The sequence below is a fragment of the Idiotropiscis lumnitzeri genome, chromosome 6 (genome assembly GCF_059441095.1).
Source record: "Idiotropiscis lumnitzeri isolate Australia: NSW breed Sydney's pygmy pipehorse chromosome 6, RoL_Ilum_1.0, whole genome shotgun sequence".
Lineage (NCBI taxonomy): Eukaryota > Metazoa > Chordata > Actinopteri > Syngnathiformes > Syngnathidae > Idiotropiscis > Idiotropiscis lumnitzeri.
The window spans coordinates 2,893,458-2,919,904 of NC_142396.1; the positions used below are offsets into that span (position 1 = coordinate 2,893,458).

Here is a 26,447-nt window from a genome sequence, read left to right on the forward strand (position 1 = left end):
GCTGGAGCGGTTTCAGTCAATTGAGAGGAGAATTAGCACCTTCACCTCGGAGTTCATGGTTCTCAGTGGTAAAAGGGTCAGGTGCCTTCTCTGGGTTAGCGATGATCTCCTGGCCCAGGGGGAAGAGTTGAAGGAACGGAATTTCGTTCACAAGTAAGGAAAGAATGGAGAGGAAGATGGACAGAAGGATTAGTCAGCGAGTCAAATCTGCGTGAGTCTGCCGGCTGAAGAAAGAGCTCAACCCAAATGCCAAGCTCTCAACCAACCCGTTGCTCTACGTTCCCACCCTCGTCGCCTATGGTGACGAGCTGTGAATCGAAAGGTCCAGCCTGACACTTGCAGCTCAAAGTAGTTTCCTCACCGCACCTTTTGCTGCTGTTTTGTTCTCCGGGAGACTCTGTCTCCTTAAGTTCTGCCCAAAAAAACTCCAAGTGTGCACTTGCATGGCGGTTCTTGCCAAATCCACTTTTACGTTTTCGCGCTTCCGTCAGTCGCAGTCGCTCAATCAAACTGCAGCGTTTCATCTGTCCTATCGAGTCACCTTCCACTAATTTTCGGTTAGGCCTCGAGGGCGGCAGCCTAAGCGGGGTAGCCCAGACTTCCCTCCCCCCAGCCACTTTGTCCGGCTCTTTTGGGGCAACCCAAAGCGTTCTCAGGCCAACCGGGAGACGAGGCCTCTCCAGCGTGTGTTGGGTGGACGTTCCCCGGGACACTTCACTTGGGAGACAACCGGGAGCCATCCTGATCAGATGCCCAAGCCGCCTCATCCGATTCCTCTCAACATGGAGCAACAGCTGCTCAACTCTGAGGTCCTCTCGGTTGAGTGAGCTTCTCAGGTTTTCTCGAAGGGAGAGGCAGGACACCCGGCAGAGGAAGCTCATTGCGATCACTTCTATCGAGGATCTTATTTGGGTCACCATCCACAGCTCAATAATATAACGACAACATTACAATGACCAGCAACAATGTGTTTGATGAATTGCACCTTGTATTTTATTGCATAGTCAATATTACAAACATGTGTTTTTGTGCAGCCACGTCGCTTGCGAGTTTGACAGGGAGAAGTGTATAAAAAAAAAAAAAAGGTCAAAATGAGTTTGACTCATTAGCAGCCACATGTGGACAATTGTGGAATATCAGATGGCGAGGGCTTGAAAGAGAACATGAGGATAGCTTACATGGTGTTGGATGACGGGGCAACATGTGCCTTGGTCTCAGGTGATGCAACCAAAAGCAACTTTGCGGCATGCTAGGCTTGAATTTCTTGTCTGGAAAAGGTTTCTGGAGCCCAAAAGTTTGAGAACACCCCCAGTATAAGAGCGCGACATGGCACATTTTCGAGGGTTGGGCTCACATGAAATAAGTGTTGGTAACGGTGTTGCCATTCACTCGACTCTGTGGCGCCAACAAGGAATGAAGTTGGGTCATGTTCTGGAAGACCTTCGATGTGGGGTTGTTGCAGCTGATGAAGGTGGTGGTCACGGTATTGGTGGGGGGTTGGTACAGCACTGGCATAGGACTGATGACCATTGGACGGGGTGAGGGCAGCATAGGGAACATGGATACAGGTGCCATGGGCATGGTTGCCATGGGCATGGGAGCCATGGGCATGGTTGCCATGGGGATGGGAACCATGGGGATGGGAGCCATGGGCATGGTTGGCACGGGCGGATAGCTGACTGAAGTGGGAACAGCTGCATGGGTCTTGGGTGATGGACCGCCATGTGACTTTCGGACAGGTGCCTCGGTCTTGGGTGTAGGACTGTCCTGTGTCATTGGGACTGGTGCCTCGGTCTTGGGTGGTGCGCAAGTAAGTAACATGCTAGTAGATGATGTGGGGACGGGTATCTTGGTCTCAGACAATTTAGCAACAGGTGCCCTGGCCCCGGTTGTCGAGGCCAAAAGTAGCTTGGCGACAAGTGATGTGGAATCAGGTCGTGCGGCTTTGGCCGAGCCATTATCATTCGGAACCTCGTCATCCTCGTCCGCGGTGTGGGATACTCGTAGGACGGGCTTGCGTCGGAGTGGGGCCAAGCGGACCGCTGTGGCCTCCCTGTGATTGGCGACAATGGTCCGCAAGCCCTCCCTGAGGGCTTCGCCGTGGCTGATCTGCAGAGCCATGGACAGCAGCTGCACGTCCTCGTTCAGTTTCTGGCTGACTTCCTGGAACTTGGACTCGTTGCTGCTGGAACTGAGGAAGCTGACCACGGTGTTGGCTTTGGAAACTTTGCCCATGAGCTCCGTGGCATCCTTCAGACTGCGGGCTAGGTCGACCAGGGCGTCTTTGACGTCGGGCGTGGCGTTTTCGGGTCGCTCCTTGATCCTCAGCACCATCTTCTCCAATGTGTGCACCCGCTCGCCAACCTGCTGGCACTGGGCCTTGTTGGACTTGGCCTTCTGCACCATTTTGTAGACTTCAAAGCACAAGCTCAGGACGTACTCCGCGCTTGACAACAACAGCTGATGAACAAAAACACACACACACACACTTTAACACCTCAAAAAGACATGCTGTTTGACTTGAAAGACGGTGCTTGACATCTCAGACACAACAAAGACACACTTCATATGCACACCCCTCAAAGACACGCAGTCACCTCAATGACGACCTCAAAGACACCAAGATAGACAATGCATGCACGTCGATGAAATACCAGCACCTCAAAGACACGCATAATGTACACAACTCCAAGACAACACAAACACACACTAGATGTATATGCCTCAAACACACACAATGAATAAAAATGAAATTAGAAAAATGAAAGTTGCCCATGTTGCGTGCTTGTACTCACATCAGCGCTCATGTTGCGAGGTTACTTTGTTGGTTTCCTGGAATGTCAATCAAGTCAAACGTCACTCACCACAAACAAAACATTTTGTCTCGTGACAGATTTCAAATAAAATGAGTACTTGATTGCAAAAAAACAAAACCAAAATCATGAACAAATAAGTTGCTTTTCCAAAGTGTCATTTCTTGAGTACTGACGTGAAGGGGCGTGGCCTAGTGTGTGACATCCGCATGCCAGAATGTGGGCATAATAGTTGCGCTCGGCAGCAGTTTAGCGACTTTTGGATTGATCTCGGGCGACCGCGGCTCGCCTTGCCCACATGCCGGAGAATCTCAGTAACCGTCCGGTGTGATGGCTCACAAAAAAAAAAAAAAAAAAAAGAAATGTGGAAAAACAATACCGCTTGTGAATTCTCTCGAGAATTTGAGGAATTATTCAAACCTTTCATCAAAAATATTCCATAAATAATATGCAAATTTTCCCGCCATTGGACCCTTTTTGCTACTCGTCGTCCTCTTCTCACTTTTCAGAGCACACAAACTTCGACCTTTGGGTAACTTCGCAACAAACAAAAGATCGAGAAAACGCTTCAACTTTTTCCCGACACGACGGCTGGAGTCGACGTTCCAATTTCGGGGTTCGAACTGAAAAATAGTGAGGCAGACGTGCCGAACACTTCAATAAACTTGAGGACGTCCAAATCAACAAAAAGAAAACGAGTGTCCATAAATCTGCAAGACTTACCTGATATGTTGTTGAGTGACCAACGAAGACGTCGATGAAGTGGCGGGCAAAACAAATGCGCCGGTCGCGACGATAACATCTGCCGTCAGCACCAAACCCGTCTGACCACTTTTTCTTTTGTGTCAAAGTGAAACCAAAAATAAGCTGCAAGTCGAACATAGATCACAAGACAAAAACTATTTTGGACAGAAAAAAAAAATCCCATTTGTTTTGGCAGCTTCTATTTTTCGAACTTTGTTCACGTGCACGGCTTCCACTAACAACACAGCAGCAGTTGGTTTCCAAAAGTGTTGAGGCCAGAAACTTGAAAAGAAAACTGGCAAACAGACAGCTTGAGCAGAAATCCTTCTCAAGTTGCACAAAAGCAGTCAGGTGGACAACTTTGGAATTTGACCTGAGGTAGGTGCCTTCGAGGGTGAAAACCAAGTATGAAAGCGCCTCGTTGCATGTTGAGCCATGTGCGCGCTTTAACACAATTGAAGAAGGGGCTTTTTCTTGTGCAAAAATTATTTATTTACTTATTTGCAATATTTCAGTTTCAATTGAGACAATTAATTCTGGGACAAACTTTTCACAAAAATGAGAAATAATGGGGGATAACGCAAATTTATTCGGAATAATTTTTCCCGTGTGAAATCAGTCCTGTTGCTCGAATTGTGTTGTCACACAAATTCAATGTGTCTGCTGCCATCTAGTGGAAGAGAATGTCATTGTCGCTAAAAAAGGAAGAATAAAAACATTGGTAGGAACAAGTATTCGAGGGCCTAAATTTCCAATGATTATTTTAACAATCAATTAATCTGTTGATCATTTTGTCAACAAATTGGAAACAAGAAAAACATTTCCATCCTTTTAGTCAAAATCATGACTATTTGAAATGGACTGTGCAGAAAATCCACAAGTTCATGCGGATTCAGTCCTGGCTTGCTTCGTCACAAGTCAGCAAATTGGCAGAAATTATGGCGAGAGTTTTCCGTACTAAAGGCAAACGTTTTATTTGGATTGCACGCAAAAATAATCGAGGACGACAGAAATGCGATCATCATTTACTGTTGAGAATCTGAAATGACGAGCATTTGGACAATTTAAATGAAAAATGGCATCCAAACGATTCACCGATTCTAAGAGAATATCGATTAAACGATTGATTATTGTACCTGAAAAAAAAGGAGTCTTTGAAATTGGCTTTTTCTATCAGGCAAAAAAAAAAAATGCCTTGACTTTTCGAGGCTACGGTTGGCAAACTGTCAGCAGGCGCGCGGCTCGCCGCGGCCGTGGTCGCGCTCGCGCTCCGCAAAAAGGCTTTTGAGGAAGCGCAGCTGCAAATATCCGGCCAGCACGATCAGGACGGCGAGGGCGGCCGAGCAGCAGCCGACGCGGTGCCGCTTGGACGCTAGCAGGAAATCGTCGGCGCCGCGGCGCAGGCGGCCCGCATTATAATGGCGGAAGATGTGGAAGACGGCGTTTTCCACGCGTCGAGACGACGCCTGAAAGCAAAACCGAGAAAAGATTCTCGATCAAAACCAAGCACCAAAGTGGGCTTTGTCGCTACCGATGGAGAATCGGTAACTTGTCTTCGTTCACATTTTAATGCCCCCCCCCCAACGTTTTTCGGACCTCGAGGATGCTCAGCGTGTCGTTGAGCTTCTTGACGTTGTCGGCGTCGTCCCGTTTTTGGTTTTGGGGGGCGCGCTCGTAGTACACACCGAAGCTGAGGGACACCTGCATGCTGCCGAAGCGGTTGTGGAAGTTGCTGAAACACATCTGGTAGAAGCCTGACACACGCGCACGTGTACATCAACAGACACACGAGCAGCAACCAATCACAAACGTGTAAAAACAGATGCACACGTGCACATTCCGACAAACAATTACGGGTAAACACAAAGACACGCAGCAAAATGAAACCACGTGTCAGACAAAGTGACTGATGACTTTTTGGATCACTTCTGAGTATACTGGCGCCCCCCTCAGGCAACTGTGCGTATTTGCTGCTATGGACGCGTGGAGTCAGAGTGGAGCTGCTTTGTGTACTTGTTGTGTAACGTGTCAATCCTCCGAATTTTAAAAAATGATTCAAAGAAGTGTGTGTCTGTGATTTCTTTGATGTTAAAATGCTTAAGAGCTTTTTTTAAATTTTGCAGCGTACCGGTCTCGCGGGCGTCCAGGTCGATTTGCCCGTTGGCGTCGTCTACGGTGGAAAGCAGGAGACCGTCTGGAGCGTTGACCGTGACGGACAGGTGACGGTCGTGACCCACGCCCGTCACCCATTGCACCTGAATGCCACCACAAAATCACTAGTGCAGCTGCACCTTCTACCCCGCTACTAGTGCCACTTCTGGACGACGAGTACATGCGCCTTGGACTGGATAGCAAGTTCTTTTTCAAGCACAGTCGTGAACCTGTGAAACGTGTCTTACTAGGGAAAATATGGCACTAGTAGCGGACCAAAGTTACTAGTGTTGGATGTCCTCGTGGTTAAGTGACGGCCTCTCACCATAAAGCTGAGGTAGAACTTCTCCCCGTGGTGAGCAAAGTGCCAGAAGCAGTCCATCCCGGCGGCGGGCAGAACCACGGAGAAGTCGTACTGGTCGGCGCCCCAGAACAGCTCCTGGTCCGTCATGTTGGGGCGGGTGTTGCTCAGGGGCCCCCCGAGGGCCCCCGAGCCCCAAAACAAAACCACCGGGAAGGCCAGCAACCAGCCGAGCGCGTGCCGCTTCATGTCCGACTGAAGACGCTCGCTCTGCCGCCGCGTTGTCCAATTATTAACCGGCTGGGAAGGCCGACAGCTGCGACAGCTGCCACTCTGCCGTCTACTTTTACTCAGTTCCGTGAAGTAACTGAGTCGAAATATTTTGGATGTACTTTTTGGCCCGTCAATGGCCGTGAACGAGTTAAGCAGTCAAACTTTTGTTGCAAAGTGTTTTCAATCATTAAAGAGGAAGGCCAGTCAAAATGTTTCTCTCCAAGAATCCGTTCTTGTGCGGCGCCATCCTGCCCAAACGCGGCATTCTGTTTTCGTACATCTCAGGAAGCGGCCATTTTGCGTAAATGACATCACAGTCGCTCAGAGCGCGGCTAAGGACCAATCAGGGCTCAGCTTCTGAAAAGAGCTGAAGCGCGATATTAATCAGAATGCCAAGTTGAGACTCGTGAAGGCGCGTAGAACATATTGCAACCATTTTTTTTGGAGGGGGGGTTGACTTCCCCTTTAAAGAGTGAGAGGGATCAGAAGACGGCTTGACGGCCATTTGGCGCTTCCTTTGAACTGACGTCACATACGTTGACGGCTGAGGCAACTTTCCCGTCCGGTCGTATGTACGCATTGGACGCCATCGCGAAGGATGCCGGGAAGGAAGTGAGCGGCAGATGAGCTCAACTGTGACACGCAAGGTGATTTTTTATTTTCAGTCCGAGCGTGACGTACAAAGTTAATAAAAGAGGGAAACTCGAGAACAAAACTGCGTATATAAGTAATTGACAGCAAAAATTCTTAAATTTTTTTTTTACATTTTTGTACCAAAGTACATTTTCGTCTCTTCGCAGGACGTCTGCCACAGTCTCTCTCTCTTTTTTTACGCGAGTACTGAGCCGATGTGCCACCGCTGCATTCACTTTTGTCAAAAGTCGAGAGATTATTCTTGAGGTGTCAATCATATGACGGCACCGGGACGTGAGCAAGAAAGCCGACGAAGAAGGCGGCGCCGACGCGTCAATCCCTTTTTGGTCGTCTTGGCGAAAGCAACCAAGTCAGCAAAAGTGCAGAGTGGCGAGAGCGCCCCCTTCACAGTTGACAAAACTTGACGGAGCAACGGGCAGGCGGCCGCCCGTTCGCAACTTCCTGTTTGGGGAGGTCACATGCGCGTCTTCTCAGCCCTTCCAAATGTTGAGACGGCCAGCGATATTTCTTCACACGTGACTGGAGTTGTCTTTGATGTGGGGCGTGTCACTAGAAAAGGGGTGTGACGTGTCACTGGAAATGGGCGTGCCACAATTGGGGGGCGTGTCTTTGATGTCGGCGTCACCGGAAATGGGAGTGTCTCAGGTGTGGGCGATCTCAGCTGAATTGGGCGTGTCCCAAGTGCGGGGCGTGTCTTTGATGCAGGATTGGACACGGGAGTGGGCTGTGTCTTTTATGTCGCACGTGACGTCGGAAATGGTCGCGTCTTGCGTGTGGGCCGTTTCACCTGAGTTGGATTTTTCACTGGGAAGGAGCGTGCCACGAGCGAGGCTGGTGTCGTTCACGTCATGCATGCCGCTAGATATGGGCGTGTCTTGGATGTGGGGTCCATCACTTGAATTGGGCGTGTCCTGAGCGTTGGAGAGGGGTGTGTCTTGGATGTGGGTGGTTTCACTGGAGTTGACGTTTTCATTGGAAAGGGGTGTTTCGCGAGTGAGGTTTGTGTCTTTCATGTCAGATGCGTTGCTACATATCGGCGTGTCTCGGGTGAGGGGCGTGTCCCCGGCGTTCACATCTTGCACCGGCTTCGCCGTCAGACACGCGGTTCCGTCACGGCGGCAGACGTCGTCGTCGTCGTCTGACGATCGTTCCGTCGCGGCGGCGTGTGGAGTCTGTCCGCCCGATATCGATGATGTCAACACAAAGGCGGACGTCGCGGGGCCCTCGTCATCGTCGGCATGGCAACGTCTCGTCCACATGTGCACGTTGATCAGCGGCTCGGGCGCTTCTTCTCCCGAGTTCAGTGTGTGCCAGCGGGCCAGGCCCCGCCCCCTGGAGCGCGGGGTGCCGTCGACGCTCGCGGATGGGCCGAGGGCATCCAATGTGTCGCCGCGTCGCAGCCGCCGCCTCCTCGCATCGGGACTCCGCTGCACACACACGTATCAGCTTACGTGCTAAATCGATCGTTGTCATTAGCGTAACGCCAACGCTCATTTCTATTAGCCCATCTATGGCGAATCACATAATATGTTAGCATTACGCTAACAGGGTTTCGTTGTAGGATTCTCTGTCTTTGCGACAAGGAAAATGCGTCTGAACATGTTGGCCAACATCTTTGCGTCCTTGCACAAATATTGATGAAGAAAAAAAAAAAAAATCAACATTCGCTACGTCCGCAAAGAAGCAAACCTTCGCCGTTCAGCGGGATGCAAGCTTTAGTCAGAAAATGTCATCCACACAACGATGAGCACAGTTCCTTCTCCAAGTTCTTGCTTGCGTCACAAATCAAAACTATTCGTCTGCGTTCACCGAGTGTGTTATTTTAACTCAATATCAATCAATAATTGACAGCCGTGAATGTAGCGCGAGAACAATCGCATAAATAAATAAATAAAAACCTGCTCGGGTGCTGCTGAGCGCCGAGTCGGACTGCAGGAAGTTTTCTTCATTTGCTGAATCCTGAAGAAAAGCACCCGAAAGGTCATCAATGCAGCAAAAGGAGGAGGAGGAGGAGGAGGAAGAGGTGACAACCTGCTTGCAGCCGACTTGTGGCGAGCGGAATCGTTGAGTCTCAGACGCTGAACAAAGGAGTGAGCTGCGCGCGCGCACACAAAGAAAAGGACTTTTACTGTCAGAAACAAACTCAATTTATTGTAGAAATAAACAGGAAGACAAGAGAGGAAAAGTTATCACAGAATATTTTCTCATCTCGTCTGATCATTCTGAAATTATTTTTTTAAATTGTTTTTAAAGTGTTGGCTTTAAAATATCTGGACAGAAACTAAATGAATGAAAATGTACGTTAACACAAAGTAATGCCAATTAAAAAAATGGAAAAAATGAACATACATTCCGTATTAGGGTGTTGTAGGGTGCAATGATAACTGTGACCAGAAGAGGGCAGCGTTTGCGGCCTTACGAGATGTTCACGTCGAACGTTTCAACAAATGTCCAATTTTTGAGTTTCATGGATGAAAGCAAATAAAAAGTGAGACAAATATTTTTTTAGGCACAAACCAAAGTGGAACGGGAAAAAGGCGGACACGTTGAGTAAACATGCTGACAGCTGATTATCGATCTGAAATTGGAATCATGTCAGCGCTCAGCCCGACCAAAACATCACAGAGACAACTCAACTCAGACAAGGATTGCAAAAAACGTCAGAGCAAGAGCAAAATTAAGACGAAAGAGCGAGAAGGAAAAAAAAACCCAAAAGAAAACGAGAGAGCGAGCACAAGCGAGCGACATTTGTTTGTGAGCGATTACCCAGGGTGCCTTTGGGCACGGAGAGAAGTTTGATGGGCTCGTCATCCGGGGAAAGTCCCGAGGCTTTCTGGAGCGATCGCACGATCTCCGTGTTCTGCACGACAGCAAAAGTTAAGATGTTGACACGTGACGTTGGCTGGGCGCGGCAACGCGGCTCACCTTTCCGCCTCGTTGGTACGCCGCGTCCAGAGGCGTCCGCTGTTTCTTGTTGCGCAGGTGCGGCGAGGCTCCGGCCTTCAGCAGGATGTCCACCAGCGGCGGGTGATTGGCCCGCACGGCGCAGTGCAGCGCCGTGTTACCCTGACGGTTGCGTGCGTTCACCAGCGCCTCGCTCTAAACGACACGCGATGTTGACGCAAGGTGAGGAAATGAGATTGACGTCCACGTGTCTCCGTGCGCGCACGCTCACCGTTGCGGCTGACCGATTCCTTCCGATCTGACGCATTTTAAACAAAACAGCCCGACTCAAATGCATCTGACCAATCGGAACGCTTTTCACGAAAAAGACTGAATCTTGAGCCGACATAATGCTGCACAGCTGCCGCAGGGTGAGGAAAGAGGCGGAGTTTTACAACAGACATTTCAAGAAAAGGAATGCGGTAGATTATCGTATTTTCCAGACTATAAACTGCTATTTTTGTCCTCGATTTTGAAACATACAACGGTGCGGCTTTTATGTGGATTTTTCTTCACAGTTCAGAAAATATGTTAAATGAATCTTGATTGAAGATGATTTAAATCGTTTTTTTTTTGTTTCTTAGAATTTAATTTAGTTGGATAATGGAGAGATTTTACATTTTGTTGCATATTCGCAAAGATGACAAACCAATCGCCAAAAGCAAATCGTGACATCCTTGAATCGCGTCGTCCAAAATCGCATTGAATTGTTTTGTTTTTTTTGTGTTGAGATGCACACCGCTCGACGAACCGCCGTTTGTGACTTGAACAGACGACTCAACTGCTCGACCTCAATACTCCCCGATGAGGTTCGGCTTCGATGTCTAGACGCACCTGTATGAGCGTGGCGGCGGTGTCCAGGTTGCCATGGAGACAGGCGTGAATCAAGGCCGTGTTGCCGTACTGATCCTTCCTGTTGATCTTGGCGTTGCACTCCAGCAGGACCTTCACCACCTGAACGGACACGCACGTCAACAACGGCACGGCGGACAGCTGTCAATCTCTCCGGACAGGCCACGCCCACCTGCAAGTGGTTGTGCTGGCTGGCCAGGTGAAGGGGCGTGGCCTTGTGGTCGGTACGCGCGTCCGCGTCGGCGCCATGGCGGACGAGAAGCGACGTCAGCTCCACGTGGCCGTACATGCAGGAAACGTGGAGGGGAGTCACGCCGTCCACGTTGGCGCTCTTCGCGCACAACACGCCGCTCGGGACCGCACGAGCCTGAAAAGAAAATGACATATATGCTCATAATAAATATGATTACAACATTTGAGCACCATGTAGTTTGTGTTCAATTACACTGAGGTGTTTTTGAGCTTCACGTTCCTGGCACTGCAAGTTTCTTTTTTTTTTTCAGGGGGGTGGGGACGATAGAATTAGAATTAGAATTAGAAATCCCTTTATTGTCATTGTACTCAAGTGTGCAACGAGATTAGAGATAGCGTACTAATAGTGCACGGTGGACTTCATCTCAAGTGCGTATGCGAATTAGTGATAGACCAATTATCGGCCGGGCCGTTTATCGGGGCCGATATTTAACATTTTGCCGATTATCGCCATCGCCTTTTTTTTAAAATAACTTTCAAGACTGATAAATTAAACTCTGGTTTATTTTGGCTCGCTGCAGCACACCTCTCTCTCTCTCTCTCTCTGCTGTGCTGGTGGCCTTGCGTGCAGAAGCAGATAGGCTGGCCCACAGCACTATCTGATTGGTTCCTTGTAGCAGCCAATCAGCAGTAAGCTGCCTGTTTGCTTTTTCACCTCGAGTCAAATTTGAATAAATGTCAATCGACTACAACTCACAAGTAATAGAAAAAAAAATTGCCGTCGTAAACTTGTAAGAGATGTTTGCTTTCATTGAAGCTGAGCCCGGGAGCTTCGTGCACTTTTGGTTTGACTTTTTAAACTGAGTTGTCTCTTCTCTAACGTCTAAAAAAGCTTTAAAATGTTGTAAATCATGAAAGTTGTTGAGTAAACGTGTCATTAAAAGCATTTAAACTAAGACAAGTTTGGGAGTTTTTAGTTTTCAAAATTTTGACACCATTTGACCCCTTTTTTTAACAAATGAATAGCGGCTTCAAATATCGGTTATCAGCCTCCATGACTACTAATAATCGGTCTTAGGATCGGCCCTGAAAAAAAAAAAGCCTACCGGTCCGTCACCAATGTTAATATGTTTGGATGCGAATGTCCTTTGGTGTCGTTGACCTTGTGAGCCGGCGCACACGCCGAACATTGACACAGAGGATGACACAGAGATGCCTCGGCCAACGCGTCCGCCTCGTCCTCGTCCGCCCACTCCAACAGGTAACGCACCTGAAGCACACGACAGAGACGCACAAAAACCATCGACGCGCGTTGGCGCAACCACTCAGAGAAAGAAAGCAAAACCAAAAAAGGAAAGAGAGAGAAAGAGGAAAGCCATTCAAGCGCCGGCACCATTTGCACGTCGCCGTCCGCCACAGCCCGCAGCAGCTTCTCCACCTGTCAATCACGCACGCACGCACACATGCACGGTCAGCAGGCAACGTGGCTTTGTTGCCACGGCGACGGCGGCGGGGTCACCTGACGGTGTCGCACCGACGCCCTCTCGGGCGGATCCTCGCGGCCCGGTGAGGACGAGGCGCCGCTGGACGTGGACGAGCGGCGAGCGTTGCGCTCGGACGTCTGAGGGGGAACCTGAATGGGCGGGGCAAAGACAGCGGGAGAAAAGACAAGACCGCACAAACACATGACGTTTCGAGTAGATCTGATCCGGAAAGCGACGCGCATTTCGCCATTTGCATTTCAACATGTCAACAAAGTTTTAATGACGCGACCGTAGTCAATTTCAAGTCATCGAACGCGAAATGAAAGGAAGGGGATCGAGCAAGTGAGATGTTTTTTCCAGCGGGATCAAATTTAAGTGGCACGGTAGCGACGGAGGTCTCGTCTCGTACCGATTCATTTTTTTGGGGGTAACGGTTGATGGCTGCGGTGACAGAAGCAAAAGAAAAATCAAATAAAGTTACTCGCGTTCTGCATTGGACTCGAGATGCGTTCAAAGACCACTGACACAGTCGGACATCTGATTTGTGATGTTCCTCGAGGGCCGCCGTCCTGCCTGTTTTCAGTCTCTGCCTGCTGCAACACACCTGACTCAAATGATCCGATCATCAGCAAGGTCTGCAGAAGCTCGATAACCATCCTGATCATTTGAATCAGGTGTGCTGCAGCAGGGAGGGACGGAAATCAGACAGGACAACGGCCCTCGAGGAACAGGATTGAAGATCGCTCGCATAGCTAGATGAACCAAACAGGTCAACGCCAACCATCAAGTCAGTCACTTAGTGTGAGATCATTTTTAGGAACTGGAGGAAATGTGAGCGAGATCCCTTTTTTTCCTCTGTAACGTTACTAGGGGGGAGACCGATTCTGATTCTTCATCGTGATTAATCACAAAGACCCCATCCGATTGATGGCGCTTCAAAAAAATTGGAATCGTTTATGAGCCATCCATTCTTTTGCTTTTGGGAGCAAAGCCGTCAGCCATTTTGTGTTTGTTTATGTTAGAAAAAAAAAAAAAGCCAAAAATGAAATGTGCTGAACGTGTGTGTGAAGTGTGCGGAAACATCCTTGTCCTCACCGGAGAGCCGCCGGCGCCGTTCGTGTAGCGCTGCTCCTCGTTTTTGCGCAGCAACGTCAGCACCTGCACAACGACAAGCGCGCGCGTCAGACGCTTCCGAGACACCTGCAACCTCAACCCACACGTCACGATTTACAGTTTGCCTCGATTGCAAAGAATTTGCTTATGGCATCCAACAAGGATCCACGCTTGGACCGCAACAGTTTTGCTTCCTTTTGGCCGGGCTCACCGAAAGCACTCTTCTCCGCTCCAACGTTCCGCCGCGCCTCTTCGACATCAACGACTGCATGTGTGCTCACTTCCTATCGCAAAACGCGGACCGAAACTGAAATCGTAGCCCTTGGCTTGAATTGACACGGACAGTGTCAAGAATTGCTATTTTTTTTTTTAACTTCAACACAAAAAAAGCAATTTCCTGCCGCTAGCTTATGCCTAAAAACAACAACAACAACAAAAAAAAGTATATACAGCGGAACCTCGGTTCTCGAACGAATCTGAGGTCGAGAAATTCTTGCGTCGCAGTTCCAACAAACATCGGAGTTGGAACGCCGGTACGACGCGTTGAGTGCGTACGCGAGGGTGGGATGCCAATTGTTGTCGCGTGCGGACGTGCTACGTGCTGCCAAGTGTTTTAGCCCCTAATCATGCCTCCAAAGAAGGTCAGTGCAAGCAACAAAGCTGCTACTAGCGAAAAAAGAAAAGCAGTGCGTACAACTATTGCATTTAATTCGGTGTTCGAACAAATCGCTTTTCGAACCGGGTTCTGGAACGGATTATGGTCGAGAACCGAGGTTCCACTGTTTTTGAAATTGCCTCTGGACGTCTTTGACAAGAGATTGGCAACCAAGGAGAGCGCCACCGCCAACTACTGGAGGATATGTGCAATTACATTTTATTGTAGTACGGCGGGATAAAAGCATGTACTCCAGGGTCACACGCGCCCCCCTCAGCACCCCCCCTCCAAAGGGGCCCCCCCCCACCATTTCTGTCACTTTTCACACACGTTGACCTTTGAGTTGAGGGCACAGTGGGCGGGCGTGTGCGTGTTGTTGTTGAGTGCATGCACGCTGGCGCCGTTCTCCAGCAGAACGCGGATGATGGCCTCGTAGCCCCAGCGCGACGCCAAGTGCAGCGGCGTGTCGCCTTTGTCGTTGTGCACGTCCAGGCAGCACGTTTGGAAGTCGTAGTAGACCAGCGCCTTCACGCACTGACACACAACAAGAAAATCACGAGCCGTTCAACATGATTAGGTGTTGCACAATGATAACGCAACATGACTGCCTGCCATCTGTGTGTGTGTGTGTTTTTTTTTTTCATTATTGTGACCGTATTTTCCCGACGATAAGCCGCTACTTTTTTCCTTTTCCTTTCACCAGCAGGGGGCGCCCTAGAGTTCCAAAAATAGGCTAAATAAATCTTTTTTTTTTCTCTCTTGGGTCTGTTTTGTTTTAATGAGCAAAGAAAAGAGTTGCTGCGTCTTACATAGGGGTGCTCCTCCTGAAAATGCGGTACTTCTTTAACTCTCTGAGCACTGCTAACGTTGTGCGCCGTCAACGACATTTTCTTCCGCAAATATGCGGAGAAAAGTCGAGGCCAGCGCTGGCTTGATCATTTCATATCATATCGGCACCGCTTGATGGCGATGAGTGATTACAAAAACAATTCTAATCGATCAGCTGTGAGTGTCTTAATTGTGGTGGGAATGTGCGTGACAACAACCAATCAGAGTCGACCGGTACCAGCTCGACGAATTATGGGACATTTAAAAAAAAAAAAAAGAAAAAAAAAGAAAAAGTCTTTTCTCCGATTGCAGCCGTGTGTGTCTCGTCACGGAAAGAGTGAAGCCAAGCGAGGGAGTGTAAAGGAAGCGTGCGACTCACATCCTCGTGTCCGTACATGCACGCCAGGTGCAGCGGCGTGTTGCCGTTGTTGTCCTGAGCGTCCGCATCGGCCTTGTAGTGCAACAGCAGCAGCTGACAACCAACGCGCCGTCCAGGACGACAGGATTTGAGATTCATCTTCAAAGCTTTCCGATGCCAAAAATGACTTGAACACGTACCGTGACGCCCTGGAATCCCTTCTGGCAGGCCAGGTGCAGCGGTGTGAGCGTGTGGTAATCCGTGGCGTTCACCGGCGCTCCTTTGGATACCAGGAGGTCAATCAGCTGCGCCTGACCTGCAAACGCACACGCGTACGCGTTAGATGTGGTGTCGAGCGTGAAGCGCTGCCGCCGTGTTTCTTTCAAATAAAATCTCAACGTTTTTCACAAAATTGAAATCCGAGAGAAAACGTCAACAGCAATGATCAAAACCATCTTGTTGCTTTTTTTTTTGTTTTTTTTTGCCCTCCCGTGATTTGTTTTATTTCTCCGGAGAGCAAACAAGCGGTGAAAAAGCAAAAAAAAAATATATATATATATATATATATATTTTTTTTTTCTTTTTTTTTTATTGATGTTAAAACAAAACAAACAACTTTGTCCTCTTGGAACAAAAGTGGATTAATAACTTTTAGAGTCGGGCACGAAGGCTGATTCTGATTGGCTGTTTACTGTCCAAATCAAAGTTGCCCAACAACGTTTGTTTTATGAATTTATTTGTTTTTTAATAATCAAACATCAGCTCTCAACATTGCGCATTTGCGTCTTCATCCTTAAAATGTTGCCAAGGGAGATGTTTTTGCAATAGCGCCGCGCAATTCCATTTTTGTCACCCCGCCTCTGCGTTACGATTGGACAGTAAACAGCCAATAAGAATGAGCCCTCGTGTGCGACTCCTGATTGGTTAAGAATTGATCAGCGTTTTGTCCATGCGGAGGAGCAAGAAGCTGTAAGCGTAAAACCGATCTTGTGCGTAAGCGTCGAGGATTTTTCTGCACGCAAAACACATTTTGGTACGCCCAAGACATGTTTTCGCACGCGCTATTTGACATTCGGCTCACGTCATCGGGGTATAAATCGAACACCTGTTCACAGCCGAGTTGTTAGTGGAAGAAGTTGCACTTTCCAGAGGCAAAAAAAAAAAATCCAATGAAGCAAAAGAATGAGGCTGCGTGTAATTGCTGACCGCAAGTGGCGGCGACGTGCAGAGGCGTGTACCCTCGCTCGTCTCGGGAGGACGCCGTGACGATGGACGGGTCGTTCAGCATCCTGCGGACACCAGCAAAGACGGACCGTCAAACGCTCGCCGACAGCAAAAGACCAATCACGCTCACAATCGCATCCAACGTCGAGCGCGACCCGAACTTCGGAATATTTGGCAATTTCAGCGGCCACTTCCTGTTTGGTGGCAAGCGGCTGTCGTGTTGCTCAACATTGCAGTACCAAAGGAAATCATTGGGGGGCAGTGTGGAGAATCATTTCCACATGAAAAAGCCTGGAACCCATTCGCTGCTACCCACGTTTTGATTCGTCACGTCCGTTTTGTTTTTTTGTTTTTTTTGCGTCTGGGCGTGGAAGAGGCCACGCCCAGCTCGTCTGTCAAAGTCAGCTTTGGAAACCACCGCAATGACTTACAGTGTCCTAAAGATGGCAGTGTTGAGATCAACGCAAAGATTAGGCAGTAAATGTGGTCGTGTATTGAAATCAATCCACTTTCCAAGAATGCCGTCAAAAAAATTGAGATTTGCCCAAAGGACGATACCATTTCCTTGTTTATGTCATCTGTACACTGACAGCCAAGAAGTCCAAAAACTCTGACCCGCACAGCTGAAGGTCACAGAGGTCACAGGAGCACAAAGGGTGACACGTCCGCGCGTCCTCTTCGCTCTCCCCTTGGCTCAGCAGACGCTCCACCTCCGTCTCGTTGCCGTGGGCGACGTGCTGCACGCACACACGCCGACGCCAACACACGTGAGTGACGAGCGCGACGGAGAAAGTCGAGCTTGTCAGAGGGAGGGAAGGTCGGAGGTCGCGCCGCTGACCTCGAACAAACGGCTGATGGGCGTCGAGGCGCTCGCGAGCTCCACGTTCATTTGCATCTTGTTGTTGACGTCGACGCAACCCTGAACAAGACACGCACGTTTAGCGCCACGCGTGTGCGTGTGTGTGTGTGGGGGGGGGGCTACGCACGGCGAGGGCGTGGTGCAGCTTGCCCAGGTTGATGTATTCGACGGCCGCCTCGAAGGTGCTCAGGCAGTAACTCAGCTCGTCTTTGCTGGACTGACTGAAGCAGAAGTTCCTCATGTAGCTCAGGTTGGCCATCCTGCAAAGACGCGCACGCACGCGCCCGCAACATGCACACTTCATATATATTTTGCATTTTGCCAATTATTGGCATCGGACTTTCCAGGCCAATAAATTAGAAGCCGATTTATTTTGACTCGCTGCAGCACACGTCTCTCTCTTTCTGCTGTGCTGGTGACCCCGCCTGCAGAAGCAGATTGTCCCGCCCACAGAACCACCTGTTTGGTTCCTTGTCGCAGCCAATCAGCAGTAAGCTGCCCGTTTGCTTTTTCACCTCGAGTCACACGAGCGAGAACAGACTTTGTCGAAATTTGAATGCATGTCAGTCTTCTACAACTCGCAAGTCCTCGAAAACTTGAAAAAAAGATGTTTGTTTTCAGTGAATTAAAAGACTTGCAGCTGAGCCTGGGACCTCCGAGCACTTTTTGTTTGACTTTCAAAACTAAGTTGTCTATTAAAAAAAAAAAAATGCTTTAACATGTTGCAAATCACTAAAGTTGTTTAAGAAATGTGCTTAAAGGCATTTAAACACTCAAGTTTTGTAGTTTTCAAAATTTTGACAACATTTTAACCCTTTTATAAACAAGTGAATATCGGTTATCAACCTCCATGATGACTAATAATCCGCTGCTCACCAGTTGGGAATTTCCATCTTGACCAGCAGATAGAGGATGACAGATAGCAGGTCGTCGGCACACACCGCTTCCATATTGACTGCAAAAAAAGAACACGCGCGACACAACAACATGAGCAACACACAAATCACATCACAAACGCAAACAAAACAACACAAAAAAAAAATGCTACACAACACTAACAAAAAACGAGCACAAAGACACACACTTTGCTTCAGCAAAGTGGACGGCCTTTGCAGCCTCACACGCCCGCTTCTCTGTCGGTCGGGCGCATCCGATGAAATAATTGCCCGGCAGACAAACAAAATTTGTGCTGGTCAGCGTCACTGTCGGGCAAACAGCGAGTTGCATTGTGTGCACGCTCGTCAGAAAAAAAAAATTGGGATGACCGCGTCACTGTGACTTTTTTATTTTTTTGCCAACAGGATGGAAAAGTGACATTTGTGCAACTATTTCTAGCCTGATAATCCCGCCCCCTTGCATCAAGTTTACGCAGTGGTGGACGGTCAAGGCCTTCTCTGATAGGCCTAATATGACGAAGAAATCACGATTTTATTCTTCACATTGATGTCCTACGATGTCCGAGTGTTGAATTTTTGGGTGAGTTTTTATCCAATCGGAATTGGCGCGGACATTTTCGAGACGGACCATTCCAGAGGTGCGAGGTCGTCTTTCTGTCTAATCTTTGTCTTCTACTCAAAAGCTGTGCTGATCTCCAATGCAAAAAGAACGCAACGCTGCCATCTACAGGGACACGGGTGGTTTATAAAGCCGACGATCACACACAAGCCGGGTGAGACCCGCTTCCACGCCAAGCGTTTGAAAAACATGCTTCGGGAATGTCCTCGTCTGCGGCATTAAGGCTCCGACTCCAATTGTGGAAATGCAAACATCCGCAGCAGTGAATGAGTTCAAAGTGAGGCGTGTTGTGCGGCCTGGTGTGCATTTGCCGCCAAAATACCTGCGGAGGACGGCGTGCAGGTGGCGGTCAAGGCCACCTTGCGCAGGCAAAGCAGCTTGAGGAACGGCGACGTCTGCTGGTTGAGTTGACTCAGCTCCCGTTTGGCGCGAGACAAGTTTGTACTGAAAGCGGTGAGAAGAAGGAGACAAAGAAGAAAAGAAGACGAGACATGAGTCACCATCACCTGAGTTTGCCAGCCTGTTAGCATTTTTTGTTAGCACGTAGCATGACATCACGCTTGCGATATACGGCTGGCAATTTCATTTGTTTTTTTTTAATCGCAATCTCATTTTTTAAAATGAGTTCTTAGTCTTTTTCGGTCCTGCATCAAACTTTTATTATCATAAAAAAAAAAAAAAAGCGGAAACTTCCTCTCAACAAATTTAGAAAAATATAAAATAACTCAACAAAGAGAAGGAAAAAATACACGAAGAAGCACAGATTACGTTAGAACAGCCGAGTGACGGCCGCCAAGCGTTCAAGATAAATGTTCTGGTTAGTTTTGCAGAAAAAAAATAAATAAATACTTTTCGCAAAACACAAAGTCATTTAAAGGAACTCTTCACCGACGTTAACATTAGCACTTTTATATTAGGTTTTGCATGTCATCATGACATCAGGACTAATATGGCGGTATTCTTCAAGAATTGCGCTGCAGAACAACGCGCTGAAAAAAAAAAATTGAAAAAAAAAAAACGTGGGAAAATAGCAAGCAGCAGAAAGGCAGGTTGCGGCCACCTGAAGTGCGTTTTGACGCCGACGTCGTTGTGCCGCAGCTCGTGAAGACTCCGGGTGATCTTGTTGAAGGCGGCGTCCTGTCGGACACACGCAAGGACAAAGCGTCAGGCGGGCCGGCCGTCTCGGGGCGCGTGGACAACGCTAGGCCCCGCCCACCTGGCTGGCTTCCAGCGTTCCCACCAGATTGAAGATCAGCGAGTGGATGCCGTGATGGACGTACACCTGGCGGGAACAGAGCGCTCGAGCGTCACGGAGCCCGTCCGGCAAAAACACTTGGCGGACTTTCGGCTTGGTTACCTCCACCGCTTGTTTGAGAAGACTCATTTGGAGCTCCTGCTTGGCCAGCACCTTCTGCACACAACATCAGAACCGCTCGTGGGAAAGTGGCGAGAGCATCATGAGGACATCGTGACGACTCCGCTTTACGGCCCGTATTCAGCATTTCACGCCAATCTTGTGATTTGGTGGAACGTCATCGATTGGATTAAGACATTTCCGCAAAGAACGTTAGGAACATTTTGTCGCTGCCGAATTAATATGTCATCGGTTCTGATGTTCCGTCCCGGTGGCCCTTCTACTTTCACACCCTGTTGACCTCGCCCCCCTGGCATCTTATATTCTTCTTAAAAATGCTTGAAAAGAATTTTGTTGATGCTCAGGCAAATTGTAGACGCGGTCAATAAACACGTGGTTTCAACAGACATATCAAATTGCCCATCGGTTGATTTAAAGTAGCTGACTCGCAAAAATCCCGATCGTGAAAAGAATCGGGAAAGCGGTGAACTGTTTTCAGCCGAGATTCCGTTGGGGTTCGTTCCACGTGACGGTCAGGCTCTCGTCGAAAAACGATAAGATGCCTCGCATGATTTTCATCATCAAAATCAAGAGCACAGTGGAACTTGTTTGCATCACAAGGTTACCATAGCGACGGATATGACGACCGTCAACATGAGCTAGCGTGTTAACGTGCAGGCGAGTTTCTTTTTCCTTTTCGGTGTACTCACCAGGCGAGCGTCTCGCATCACACACTGAAGACACCGCGCGTACAGGCCGTGGACCAGATCCTGACATCACAAACACGTCATCAGCCGGGCCGGCATGTCATGTGCCATGTGACTTTTTCGGACATGTCATGTGACACATCTGTAGCCCAAAGTCATTTTATAACTTACTGTCACCTCCTTAACTCATTCACCGCCATTGACGGATATAGACGCCAAAAATGACGTGGATGAGTTTATTAATAATATGAATGTGCTCGCTGATTTTTTTTCTGATTATTTTCATAAAATGTTCAAAAGTATTAGGCTAATGATATGCACATGACGTGTGACATACGTACAGGATGTGTCGCATCAAGCGACGGTATATGCATGTCACATGGTATAGTGACATCGTGTTTGACAAATCCACACGCGTAGGTCATGTGATGTGACACATCCAAGCGACAAATTCACACATCACGTGACATCAGGTGACATCACGTGACGTCACGTCGCCAAGAGCAAGCGTGTCCTACTATGTGGTGCCTGAGTCCCTTCCTGTCGTGCTCCTTGAAGGTCTGGCAGAAGCTTCCGATGAGTTTGTCCAGCTTGTGGCTGTGGCGGCCCAGGAACTCCTTGACCTCTTTCAGGCTCCTGAGGTGGTACCCCGCCCTCGGTGCCGCGGCCGGCGCCGGGCCCAAACACTGCCGGACCGCGTCGACGGTCCCGGAGATGCACAGGATGCTGTAGCTCTCCTCCCTGGCGTTGTAGAAGGTTTCCTCGAACAGGATGGCGACCGATACCGGGCGCGGCAGGCCCGGCCCCAACAAGACCTGCCTGTCCTGGATCCGGACCTCCTGCAAGGAAAGCACAAACGATGGTGAGGATTAAAAGTGGATTTTTTTCGGGGGGAAGTATTTCATCCGTGATAGAAAAAGGCCAACCTTGCCATCTGCCGTCCGATATCCGTCCTCCACGGGCTGAAGCACGTAGCTGTCAAAGTCAAGTTGTGACACAATGCTGCCCTCTAAACTTCCACAGCGAGGAACCAGAACCTGCGCAAGGGAGGGACAAGCTGATAGTGATAGCAGTTCACTTTACTGCTACATACTCGTGTTCAACCGATTATCGGCCGGGCCGATATTTGGGAATAAATTCAATCAATCTCTCTCTCTCTCTCTCTCTCCCTCCCTCTCTCCCTCTCCCCCCCTCTGCTGTGCTCGAGGCCCTGCCTGCAGATGCAGATTGGCCCGCCCACAGCGCTATCTGATTGGTTCCTTATAGCAGCCAATCAGCAGTAAGCTGCCTGTTTGCTTTTTCACCTCGAGTCACATGCACTACGGGAGGGGTCCTGCAAGCAGAGGAAGGAAAGGAAACAGACTTTCCCAAAAGTTGAATAAATGTCAGTCCACTACAACTCTCGACGCATAGAAAAACTATTTGCTGTTGTAAAGTAAGGTGACACATGACTGTGATTGTCATTTTTTTTTACCATGCGCGGAAATGACTTTTTTCCAGTCAAATTGCAATAATCCATCATCAGCAGCAGCAGAAGCAGTTCTCACTCACTTCTAAGGCGGTGTCATGCAATGCGCCTTTTTGGATCGCGGGACGCCCCCTACTTGTCCTTTCAAGTGCAGCCAAGCTTGCCTCGTTTGGATCTTATCACAACTCCGCAGCAGCTAACTCAATTTGCTGCACAATCAGCCACCGGTTTGAGCTCCAATCGTCAACGCGGGAGCGGAAATGAGGACAATTCATGCGCAAATCCGAGCTTGACATGAGCTAAAACTGACGTTCAAGCTTCCAGCGACAAAAAAAAAAAAAAAAGCTGAGACATAATAGCGAGGTCCGAGGCCGCCAAATGAGACCCCCTCAACGCCTCGACTGCAACTACAAATTGTGTCCATTGAAGGAACAGAATCGGTAACAAAGGGCAGACTTTGGTCAAGTTTAACCCTCCCTGGAAACCGATCCAACTAACTGCTGGGAGGGCAGCCCAAACTCTGACATGGTTCGTACAGGGACCAAAATAGATGTATTAGGCTATCCCATACTTCTTCTGCTATATCAGACTGAATTAAAACCCCCCAAAAAGATGAGAACTTGATTTGTGGACCAAGTGCTAAGTTCTTACGATGCCGTGCAGCTGGGCCACGCGGTCGCAAAGGTCCGGCCTGAGCTTCTCCAGGGCCATGAAGAACGGGTTCTTGGCGATGTTCTCGTCGTATGCCGCCATGGGGGGCTGCAAGTACGCCACCTGCGGGGGGAATCAGCCCCGGGGGGGGGTCAAGTTTGAGGGATGAAGCGTGTTCCTCCGATTCATCGCCAGGACACTGTCCGCAAGCGATGGGTTTAACAAAGCCCAACATCAAGCCATAAAATCATTTAGCAAAACTTGTAATAACGACATTTTCAAAGCCGCGGGCCAGCATTTAATTTTTTCAAAACAATATAAATGCAGATTTTTTTTTAGTGTTTTTTTAATGCAATACAATTTGTAGTTTTTAAAATGACTATTATCATTTTGAATGTTACTATTATATAGAATGTAAAATGGTATGGCAGTCATTTGATATGACCTCGCGGGCCAAACACAATTACACTGCGGGCCAAATTTGAGTTTGACACCAATGAAGTAATGTTTCAATTCTTAATGTAAATATTAATATTTTTACAGATGCATCTCGTTTGTACTAAGCGCAGGATTGGTTCTTCCGAGAATGCCTTCCATACCAAAGCCAAATTGGTACTGCGTGAAATCTTTGATCGAATCGAAAATCAATCAAAGTGAATCGAAAATCACATCAAATCGGGCCCTTGCGTATGAAATCGAATCGATTTTAAAAATTTGAAACGATACCCCGCCCCACTTCTTCTTGCTAACTTTCACAATATTTACGTTGTAATTGACATTTTTTGCATAATTTTATTTGAATACATTTTTGTCTCAAACATCAGCATAGCTATCGCTTTTTTGTATTTTTGCGTGGCTTGGCATTTTAAATAACATTTGTGATCCAACTCGCATGTTTTAGTTCTGATTTAACTCAAATGTTTTTTCGCTAATACTTTAGCACAGTTGTTTTATTGGACATTATAAGTAATTGTAGCACATTTACGTTTGGGCTTTTATCTTAAGTTGCATATATTTTTTTATAATCCGATATATTTCTAGTTATCATATCAAGTCAGTTTATTTTTCATCACAAGCTCAAAGTTGAGAAAGATGAGCAACATCCACTGGTCCCAAGGAGAAGAACTTCAAACCCCATTTGGGACCAAAAAAAAAAAAGAAGAAACCTTTGAACATTTGAGTGTAGTTTTGTTTTAACATTGAATTTCAAGTCAACTCGGAGCTTCTTAACACAGAACATAAGAAAAGCTTCCAAACATGCGTCCGATGCAGCCACGCGCGCATGCAAAAACAATAAATAAATTGAATCAAACTTTTTTCAACACGTCTCAACAACACAAAGAGGAAGTCAAGCAAAGTGAGACCTGACAGCAAAGCAAATGAAAAAGTGGCTGCACTCACCTCCTCGCACGTCACCTTCGTGATGTCTCTCTCACACACACACAGACACACATGCGCGCGCACACACACACCAGCGCAGTCTCCAGGCTGACGGGAGTTGCTTCCTGCTCCTCAGTTGGGATCAAAGAATGGAATGAGATCACGTGACGCCACCGCGGGCCCTTGTGACCCTCCCGACCCCTCGTGACAGGATGCGCTCGCATCAACCGTGACGTCACTCAACGCCACGTGACCTCTGATGACCTCACATGAGGCCAGATTATAATAACACGCGCCCGGCGCGCGCCAGCCGGGGCACTCTTCTCAACTACCTTTTTTGGTTATTTTTTTACCCCAGGTTTTCAGTGATTTCCTTTTTATTAACTCCTGATCGAGACTTGCGTTAGGGCCCTTTTGGGTCACGTTTCGCATCCTCGTCATTGACACGACAGGAAGCCATTGACAACACAGTTTCTAACAGTGGTGGATGGTCAAGGCCTTCTCTGCTGGCCTAGCATAACCAGACAAAAATCATGATCATATTTATGATAAAAGTACATTTTAATATTGCTTTTATTTAATTTATAGATGGATAGATAGATAGATAGAAAACCCACGCAGGCACTGGGAGAAGATGCAAACTCCACCCAGGAAGTCTGGAGACAGAATTGAGCTCACAACCTCTGCACTGTGCTGAAATATACATCCCACACACACGCGCGCGCGCGCACTCCCTTTCGCTCACACAATGCACAAGTATGAGCACACGCGCACTGATGCACAGATCCACACACACACGCTGTCTCTGTCTTGCTCAAACACGCGCGCACACATTTGTTACGTTAATAAGTTAAATGAGGACTCAATTGTTCATAGATGGAAATGGTTCGAGTGCTGCAGGTTGATTTGAATAATTTTCTTTAAAGTCACATCAAACGTTTAGATAACTTGGACCCAGTACACATGGAAGACTTTTTCAATCGTGTGACAGAGCCGACACACGAAGATATAATAGAACAGGCATTTAACAGTTTTGGTGTCTTGCATGTGCGCGTGCGTGTGCGAGAGACAGAAAGAGAGTGTTTGTGCGTGCATGCGTGCGTGTGCGAGAGAGAGAGAGTGTGTGTTTATTGGAACAAGCGAGAGTCGGTGAAAGCTCGTGTGTGTTGTTTTTGTCTATTCGTGTACTGTAGTTGAATATTTGCCAATTCTAATTTACTTGTCTATCCGGGGACCTTGAGTGTGTATGTAAATAAAGATAATGTCGAGAATTACTCCAGTGTAATTCTATAATTAAAGACAGGATCTTATTGAGATTTTAAGAGGCGAAATCCAATCCAAAGAACGACGTGGAGCTGCTTCTTCATGTTGCAAGGCATCGGGACGTGTTTGTGTTGTTGCCTTGCTGTGACTCAGCCAATCCGAACCGGGCCCGGAAGTGGCCACTATTAGCTTCATCAGATCAGCAGCGAACAACAAAACAGCCGTCGTAAGGGACAACTATGTCGAATGTTATTTTGGGCCGGACAACGACCCAAGACAGAAAAGAGGCACTGTTGTCGTTACCTTTCCGTCCTCGGCTCATCCGGCGGTTCGCAGGCCCGTCACTCGCCGGCTCGCAGCTCCGTTAGCCGCTTAGCACTGTGGCGGCTAACTAGTCGCACACAATCCCGTCACGCTGGCTGACAGCCATTGTCCCGAGAAAGCCCAAGACAAGAATAAAAACATGTTCCGACCTATGAATCGCATTGATTCCTATTAGGTGGGCAGCACTTGACGTTCCATGAGGCGCTGTGACGAGATGGACAAACAGCACACTCTATCGGCCAGCATGTGTACTACAAGTAACCCTGATCGCTCGGGTTGCGCAAGTGACGATGCGGATATCAACTGCGTCTTCCGACAGTAGTCATACTTAGGAGTTTGAA

At 48.2% G+C, this 26,447-nt stretch overlaps 3 protein-coding genes across 5 annotated transcripts; all 3 read right to left on the minus strand.

The window, feature by feature from the left end:
* Positions 1–968: 968 nt before the first annotated feature.
* On the minus strand, positions 969–3,708 carry LOC148334530 (uncharacterized). 2 transcript variants are annotated; one of them, XM_088297937.1, is made up of 3 exons: positions 3,537–3,708; positions 2,796–2,832; positions 969–2,460 (listed from the first exon to the last, which is right to left on the minus strand). In XM_088297937.1, the coding sequence occupies exons 2-3, from the start codon at positions 2,805–2,807 to the stop codon at positions 1,351–1,353; spliced, it is 1,122 nt and encodes a 373-aa protein (XP_088154063.1). In that variant the 5' UTR covers positions 2,808–2,832; positions 3,537–3,708; the 3' UTR covers positions 969–1,350. The 2 variants fall into 2 exon arrangements, with proteins under 2 accessions (XP_088154063.1, XP_088154064.1); XM_088297938.1 differs by lacking the exon at positions 3,537–3,708 and adding an exon at positions 2,990–3,522.
* A 317-nt stretch (positions 3,709–4,025) lies between these two features.
* tmed6 (transmembrane p24 trafficking protein 6) lies at positions 4,026–6,768 on the minus strand. The gene is made up of 4 exons (XM_088297939.1): positions 6,034–6,768; positions 5,686–5,812; positions 5,154–5,311; positions 4,026–5,023 (listed from the first exon to the last, which is right to left on the minus strand). Exons 1-4 carry the CDS (start codon positions 6,256–6,258, stop codon positions 4,784–4,786), a joined length of 750 nt encoding a protein of 249 aa, XP_088154065.1. The 5' UTR covers positions 6,259–6,768; the 3' UTR covers positions 4,026–4,783.
* Positions 6,769–6,911: 143 nt separating this feature from the next.
* On the minus strand, positions 6,912–26,351 carry ankrd27 (ankyrin repeat domain 27 (VPS9 domain)). 2 transcript variants are annotated; one of them, XM_088297936.1, is made up of 28 exons: positions 26,086–26,351; positions 23,140–23,262; positions 21,947–22,057; positions 21,539–21,859; positions 21,024–21,083; positions 20,317–20,370; positions 20,176–20,241; positions 20,020–20,096; positions 19,282–19,403; positions 18,321–18,399; positions 17,572–17,704; positions 17,424–17,504; positions 17,201–17,322; positions 16,568–16,650; positions 15,562–15,677; positions 15,383–15,475; positions 14,512–14,709; positions 13,503–13,565; positions 12,443–12,556; positions 12,317–12,361; positions 12,086–12,193; positions 10,904–11,098; positions 10,714–10,833; positions 9,862–10,035; positions 9,703–9,796; positions 8,968–9,031; positions 8,835–8,895; positions 6,912–8,363 (listed from the first exon to the last, which is right to left on the minus strand). In XM_088297936.1, the coding sequence occupies exons 2-28, from the start codon at positions 23,239–23,241 to the stop codon at positions 7,578–7,580; spliced, it is 3,642 nt and encodes a 1,213-aa protein (XP_088154062.1). In that variant the 5' UTR covers positions 23,242–23,262; positions 26,086–26,351; the 3' UTR covers positions 6,912–7,577. The 2 variants fall into 2 exon arrangements, with proteins under 2 accessions (XP_088154062.1, XP_088154061.1); XM_088297935.1 differs by having other exon boundaries at positions 12,086–12,361.
* Positions 26,352–26,447: the final 96 nt, after the last annotated feature.

Coding starts and splice junctions, on each gene's coding strand:
- tmed6 (XM_088297939.1), bottom strand. CDS start 6,258: ATGAAGCGGCACGCGCTCGGCTGGTTGCTGGCCTTCCCGGTGGTTTTG. Junction 5,312..5,685: donor CCTGGACGCCCGCGAGACCG/GTACGCTGCAAA, acceptor CGCGTGTGTCAG/GCTTCTACCAGATGTGTTTC. Junction 5,024..5,153: donor ACACGCTGAGCATCCTCGAG/GTCCGAAAAACG, acceptor TTTTGCTTTCAG/GCGTCGTCTCGACGCGTGGA.
- ankrd27 (XM_088297935.1), bottom strand. CDS start 23,241: ATGGCGGCATACGACGAGAACATCGCCAAGAACCCGTTCTTCATGGCC. Junction 20,242..20,316: donor TTCTCAAACAAGCGGTGGAG/GTAACCAAGCCG, acceptor TGTTCCCGCCAG/GTGTACGTCCATCACGGCAT. Junction 12,362..12,442: donor CGTCGGTGCGACACCGTCAG/GTGACCCCGCCG, acceptor CGTGATTGACAG/GTGGAGAAGCTGCTGCGGGC.